Source organism: Salvelinus sp. IW2-2015, linkage group LG16 (genome assembly GCF_002910315.2).
Source record: "Salvelinus sp. IW2-2015 linkage group LG16, ASM291031v2, whole genome shotgun sequence".
Classification (NCBI taxonomy): Eukaryota; Metazoa; Chordata; class Actinopteri; order Salmoniformes; family Salmonidae; genus Salvelinus; species Salvelinus sp. IW2-2015.
The window spans coordinates 17,088,168-17,095,710 of NC_036856.1; the positions used below are offsets into that span (position 1 = coordinate 17,088,168).

General features: G+C 42.6%; 1 protein-coding gene across 2 annotated transcripts in view; it reads right to left on the reverse strand.

Annotated features, from left to right (window-relative positions):
* Positions 1-2,769: 2,769 nt before the first annotated feature.
* trabd2b (TraB domain containing 2B) overlaps positions 2,770-7,543 on the reverse strand; it is a 104,137-nt gene continuing 99,363 nt past the window's right edge. Inside the window, exons 5-7 of one of the 2 annotated variants that reach the window (XM_024004936.2) lie at positions 6,028-6,124; positions 3,905-4,168; positions 2,770-3,693 (exon numbers count right to left, since the gene is read on the reverse strand). In XM_024004936.2, the coding sequence (XP_023860704.1) occupies positions 3,456-3,693; positions 3,905-4,168; positions 6,028-6,124 (599 nt within the window). In that variant the 3' untranslated portion in view covers positions 2,770-3,455. The remainder of the gene's footprint in view (positions 3,694-3,904; positions 4,169-6,027; positions 6,125-7,543) is intronic. The other variant, XM_024004937.2, reaches the window with a different exon arrangement.

Below are 7,543 nucleotides of genomic sequence, written 5' to 3' on the forward strand. Positions count from 1 at the left end.
CACCGCGGTTAAACAAACTTAACCTTCATTTGTGAAACGGTGCAAATCAAAGGGCAAAAAACGACTTGTGCTGGTAATTACCGCTGGGGGAGAGCAACAGGGGGAGGAAGGATGGAGGGAGGAGAGAAAGGGGAGCGCCGGGAGACAGAGGGGGAGAATTCAAAAAGAAGGGGAATCATTTAATGTGAAGAAGAATTTTTAATGAGTTTGCCCAGAAATTGATTTTCAGCTGTAATCTTTTATTTATATGCAGACTGATCTCCCTCCTGGGCAGTGTGAGGGTCAGTCCTGTGTGAACTCTGTCAGGACCCCCACTCTGTCAAACAACACCCCAAAGCACAGGGAAAATGGTATTCTAGCAAAGGCAAACATTGTCCTGTCTTGGCTTAAGGGGCGAAATAGCTGTTTATTTTTTAAAACTTGTTCCCCTCTCTCCATCATGCCAGAAACTTTGTCTGAAGGAAGGAATAGAGGAAGTTGAAATTGGACCAAAGTTTAGACAGTTATCATAATTTATTATCCAATGAATATTAATGGGGTTAGAGTGTCATTGTAGCATCTCAATTAGATGAAGGGGATTTAGTTAGCAAGCAACCACCATCAGAACAACTTGGTGTAATGGCTGTGGCAGTTAGGATATCAAATCAAATCAAGTTTATTTTATATATAGCCCTTCGTACATCAGCTAATATCTCAAAGTGCTGTACAGATACTACTTGTATCCGACACAAGGATACTACTTGTGAAGGAGTGGCTGTCACTAGAAGCATTCACACTGTTATACTTGATTTGTATTATAAGGTTTGGGAATTGTACTTTATTGAGTGAGTTGTGATTGTGTTTTGTATCTTTCATGTTGCATCAATTCATAGCAGCTGATTGTGCTACTTCCTTATCTTTAATTTGACAAAAGTGTATGTTTGCTGCCAATTTGAACAGGTGTCTCTCAATAAAAATATTTTGAAACTTAAATGGATTTCAATCTCAAATGGAATGTTACATATTATCATAGTCTCATACAGAATGGAATAGATGGATCATAAGGGTCATAATGATTGAGCTCATTAAATCTGGTTTGTGTTTACTATATGGTGAAACACGTTGCAGTCAACCAATGCTCTGTGCGTTAGATTTTTTTAAACTATTATGATATCGATTAAGAATGCATATTTTGGAATAGATATGAAGCCTATCTGTGCTCCAATATCTAGCTATATGCCTCAATATTTCATCATGATAAACACATTCAACATTGATAAACACATTCAACACGTTCAACAATAATGTCTGTTATTACTCTGACTTTTTTCCATGTATTAGCATACCCATATTTCCAGTAAATACAGGACGACATAGGTCTAGTATTTTTGGTTGCCGTCCTATAACAGATGGCTCCAGTGCAAGGCTCTGTTAGGTTAATTAAAAGCAGCCGGTGTACAGGTCTAGAGGAACATCCAGCAACAACATGCATGAGTCACATGGTTCAACGTGGACTTCGGGAATGACTGAATGTGTGACAATAACTAAAGGAAAATTATAATGAATGAATTAATAAATAAATAAATAACATGTTTCATATAAATAGATAGGCTTTGCCTAGATAAGGGTTGAGGCCAATCATAATATTATACTGTCCCATTGAAAAAAGAACGTTTTAATCACCGTTGTGTGTTTTGTAGGTGAAACGGTGCTCCCACAATTCAGAAAATGAACTAACCTCTCTTTTCCTTGCATAGGCCTATACTGCATGATGATTGCTCACATTAGGCAATATTAGTCAGAAACCTGTCACATTGAATTGACAGTTTGAACAAAGAAACAAAGAAATAACTATCTTTTGTTTTATTCTGCACAAAAAAAACAGACTTTAACAAATCAAATACCAAAGGTAAAAATACATCTAAAGAGCGGTAGCCTACTCTGGTAGATGCAGTGTGGAATAGGACTACACTGTAAAACATGTTTTAATACTCTTTGGATCAATATCGTCAACTGGTTACAAGTCAATGAGTCGTTTTCTCAACTGAAAAAAGTATAATAGTTTTTTAACCAGGCTGCCAACAATAACCAAATTAATTTAACCACTGAAATTGTGTTTCGATTTTAAAATCAAATGACACGTCTAAATAAATAAAGGCATAGCCCTATGGTGAGATCTATACTGAATTTGATTAGATAAAATAATATGACACCAGTGAAAATACGAGAATCCTAGTTTCTAGTTTTCAAAGTGCTATATCTATATATATATATAAATAAACTAAGCACTTACCTTTGTTTGAGTTCTTTGAATAGTCAACTCACTGTCTCCATTGCCACCTGTTGTAGACTTGCCTGCTGCAGAAAAATAACATATTGTGCTAAAGCCTACACTGTTGGAAATTCTACATAATATATATACTGTGACTACATAAAAGCTAACAAGAGCGTTGCTGAAAGTGGTGGGAGTAGCAGAAGTGTCCATGACCATGGAGTCTTAATTGGTTTCATATTGGAGCTTGAGCGTTTTGTGATTGTTGTTTTTTGTTAAAGCCGCTGTTGCCATCTGGTGGTGAAAGTGGAACCATGCCGTGTAACTTGATGACAATCCCTGCATTCCAATTGGATCCTGTAGAGGGCAGTGAATTCAATTCTTGGAGAATTCCCCTCTACGTTTTCTGTAGGTCTAAGCTTACCTTTACATTAGCGCACCGGGCTTGAAATGGAATACTAACTGGCATTAGTATTGAAATGCAGGCCCAGAGAAATAGGAACTCCAAGAAACTTGAGTGAATTTCCAAAAGTTTATTTTTCCAGGAATCATCAAATGCAAGAAAATATACTCTTCGAGAAATAATAAATATACAATATTTCTTTATGAACAAAATGCACAATTTACAAAAACGTCCAATGTCTTTAAGATATCAGACCTTATTACAGAGTTATAGCTGTTATTATAGTGATTAGTATGTCTATTCTCATCATTAATATCAATATTATTCATAATAATAACATTTATTATTATTTATCATATTGCTTTCTTGTGATTTTAAGACTTGGCCTCTACAACTGACAACTTCATAATATGGATGTCGTATATACAGTATCTTCCATCAGTTCTCTGATAGAGACCGTTTATCTATTTGTCATGGGTGAAAGTTATTCCACCACAGTGTGAGCTTAAATAACTTTTCACAGACTGATCCTGCTCCCTTCACAGAAGCCTGAAGACGGACAGCTCTGTCTCAGAAGTCCTTGGTGTGTCTGTCTGTTGTTCTCTACCCTCATATCCATGTCTACATGTTCTATGTTCTGTGTATGTTCCATGCCCATAGCAGTTCATTTCCACCTCCAGTTCCCATTTGCAGAATCATTATATGTAGATCTTTGTATGTTCTAGGGTTCTTGGCACATAACGGTGCTCAGGTATAGAGACAGTGTGAGTTTTTGTCTGTGGAGAGAGCTCCACCATGTGGTCAGGAGGTGAACAGCAGGTGCGAGGTGAGTAACGTTAGTAGGCAGGTGAGGGCGTGGGTGGTGCCGATGGTGTACTGGGCTGAGCTGGGGGTGGGCAGCGCTGAGGGTGAGGCCTGGCTGGGGGGTTCCACTGGAGGGTAGAGGCCTGTCCTCCTCCTCTGCTCCTGGTGGGTGAGGAGAGGCTCCACCGTCACATAGCCATTGGTTATCCTCACATTAGGCTGAGGAGTTGTGGTGCTGGAGGGTAGGAGAACAAGATCAGTCAGGTTAACAGGAGCACTGTGGTAGAGCTTGTTGTGGTCTCTTGCTGTGTGAGTGTCCATCATGTCCTATGAGTGTGCAGTTGCACTGTCTGCTACTCTTCAGTTTATGCTATTTTCTGTTGTCATTGAATGGTTTCATTAAAGACCTAGAGACAGTGTGTGTATTTGTTCTCTTCTTCTCTCACCCGTCACCGATGCGGACCCACAGGTCACTGAAGAGGCGTGGGCGGCCATGGCTGCGGTGGGCCTTCCGGGGGCGCTTATGTCTCCCAAACTCCTCTAGCTGGCTCAGGCTGTCTGGCAGCAGCATGTGGGGTAGCTCCTCATCCTCCAGCTCCTCCAAACCATCCAGGTCTGAGGGGCTGGTCACCCAGTCATAGGGAGAGGTTGTACCCGCATCGGAGCCCCCATCGCTGGGGTTCTCTGTTGGTTCTCTGTGGAACAGAACACTATATGCTTATTAAATATCATGGCACTATGGTATAGACCTGGCTGTATGTTCACTCATCACTAGAATAGATTAAAGATAACAGAACAATGTTGGTGAGCAGTTTAAGCATATTATGTCAGATATTTTAGGGAGGTTCTCCTTGTATGCTGTGTGTGAATGTGTAATGGTGTGTGGTTTAAGGTGACCTGACCATCACGGTGCTCTCTAGTCTATCTATATGTTCCAAAGGGCTTTGAACTTCAAACAGGGACACAATGCCCTCTGTGCGTGTAAAAAGTTTACAAAGTGTCTAAACAAGCCACAAGGGAGGAAGCTGTAACCCATGTGGAGGCTTGTCTGAGTGACATCTGCCCCAACCACCCTGACAACTCAATACCTTAGAAATTCATCCTTACCATATTCATTTCATTGAAGTAGTCACTAATGTAATGGTCGGATAGGTGAAAGTAAGGGTTCTATTACATTGCTTTGATCAACACAATCATGTGCGAGCAGGAAAGGAGGAAGTTAGAATAGATTTCAAAAGTATTGAAACACGGCCCTACACTAATCCACAAGGAGTCCATTCCTTACCTGTCCTTTCCTATCTGGTTACCGGTAGTTGCCTGTAGGCACAGATATAGGATCAGAAAACCCCAAACCCCATATACCTCAACATCTAGGGGAAACTTCTTCCTACTATGTATATGAAGGGTCATATTGCTTTCCCATCAGTAAACACCCTGGAGGTTTGACATCATAATGAGGCCCCAGGTCCAGACAACACAGTGCTCAGTTCTGTGTTTGCCAGTGTTACACTGACTACAGTGGCTGGCTGCTATAGCCACTCTACACTGAGTCACTTTTTCCTTCTGTCATAATATCTCTATTGAGCAGAGAACACGTGATGCCTCTGGGTTCAGAGGCTCAGTTTTGAGGTTTACACTTGATAAACACCCGACAAGCTTCCTGATGTATTGTGTTGTTGTGTCACCTCATATCAGAGAGCACAACATGCTTTGAGGGGTTTTGTGTTTTTGTGTTTCGACCACAATCAGTCCACTTGTCAGTTTTTGAAACAGAACTGCTGTGGCCTTCAGCTCGGCTGGGGCCTGCTCTGTGTATGAGCCAGGAAGGAACGGTTTGGTTACAGCTGGAATTTGCAGTGGGGAAGTGAGTTTGTAAAAGCAGTGGCTGGATGGGAGGTTTTAACGTAGGTCTGTTTTATGCGATTTCCCTTATTGTTCCTAATTTTTCCATTTTCACCCTAGTTCATGTGAGTCTTGTAACCATTAGCGCTGCTATTTTAATGGGCCCAACCTGCTCGGCCCTTGGATCAACCCCCCCCCCCCCCCCCCCCCCCCCCCCTGCCTGCCTGTTCGGGGTGGGAGAGTTCACGGGAGACTGGGGGCTGGTTTGCGTGAGGAGATGCAGCACCCCTCTCCAGGAGGCAAATGGTTGAGGCCTTTCTATGAGGTAGCCATGCCAAGGGGTAGCAAGGAGCGGGCTGGCCCACCTCTCACAGCTGGCGGGGTGAGGGAGTGAGGGTTGGGGGAATCAAAGGATTCCTACTTAGCTGAGCTCTGATTGTTATGGTGTACTACATGTACTGAAACATGTGTGCTACATTTAGCACATCTGTGGGGGTCAATTAGTACATGTCATGTGTTTCTGCTCTAGTTGATGTGGGATTGTAAAATTATGGGGTAACTTGTGACTGTGTTTGTGAGAGGGTTCATATGAATTAGTGCTCAATGCCCATACACACATGTATCAATGTGTGTGTTTGTGTTAGTGCGTAAACAATACTATAGTCTGTGTGTGTATGTATTTGGGTTGTAGCCCTGCTGCGTGGGCGGGGTGTGTCTCTGTACTCACTCTGGGATTGGTTCCTGGTAGTGTGATGGTGTGTGCACCACCTCATAGCCCTCTTGTCTCAGGATGTCCAACACACTGTGGTTCCCCAGGAAGTGACCTRACAGGAAACACAACAGGTCAGTTCACATCTCAGATAGGGCGCAGAGTTTTTCCTGATCAGGCAATGTCGTCCAGAAAATCTCTTCTCTTTAGTAATGATGACAGATGGTTACATGATAGTCTCTAGTCTGAATCAGAGGTCTGAAGAGACATGATAGTCTCTAGTCTGAAGAGACATGAATAGTCTCTAGTATGATCAGAGTTTCTGAAGAGGGACATGATTGTCTTAGTCCTGAATCAGAGTTCCTGAAGAGAGCATGATATCTCTGAGTCTGAACAGAGTTGACTGATAGTCTTAGTCTGAATCAGAGTTCTGAAGAGACATGATAGTCTCTAGTCTGATGAGACATGATAGTCTCTAGTCTGAATAGAGGTCTGAAGAGACATGATAGTCTCTGTCTGAATCAGAGGTCTGAAGAGTGCTATCGATAGTTCTAGTCTGATCAGAGTTCTGACGAGACATGATATGTCTCTCAGTCTGAAGAGACCATGCATAGTTCTCTAGTCTGAATCAGAGGTTCTGAAGCGACATGATAGTCTCTAGTCTGAATCAGAGGTCTGAAGGAGACATTGATAGTCTCTAGTTCTGATCAGAGTTCTGAAGAGACATGATGTCTTAGTCTGAAGAAATGATAGTCTCTAGTCTGAATCAGAGGTCTGAAGAGACATGATAGTCTCTAGTTGAAGAGACATGATAGTCTCTAGTGAAGGAGGCATGATAGTCTCTAGTCTGAATCAGAGGTCTGAGAGACATGAATAGTTCTAGTCTTGGGAAGAGGCATGATAGTTCTTAGTCTTGAAGAGGCATGATAGTCTCTAGTCTGAATCAGAGGTCTGAAGAGACAGGGCAGAACCTGTTATGGTGGCAGTGATACCATCCTTAGTTCCTAACACATACTGGCCCTTGATCATTCACTACACTTGTTCCTAATGACCCCATATTGTAGTGCACTCTGCTCCTGGCCTCCTTCCCCAAACCCCCTGTGTGCATGTGTAGGATGAAAGCTGTTTTAATTCCTCTCTAACAGATATAATCCCAGGTGTCACTCAACCCAGCAATAAGGCCTAATGCTCTCTGACATCACCCCTCCGCACGCTCCTCCAGCTTATTAACAGCACGCTGACAATCTTCAAGCTCCCTAGCTCGCCAGATTTTTTCAGACCTCTATTTTATTTAGTTATGATTTTTCTGATCATTCCTGAGGGAGAAAAAAGCGGTAGCTACACTTTCTTGCGCGGATTCAAAGGCTTGCGTTGGGATTGGCATGATGAGAGAGGAGAGGCTACCGCAGAAGTGTCGGCCAGATCAGACGGCCAGATTACAGCACTCTCCCTCCCCCCACACCAGGCCCCTCCAGAGGAGAGAGAGGAGAGAGGAGGGAGGTGGGGGGGGGGGTGTCGCAGGAAGCCAAGAAAT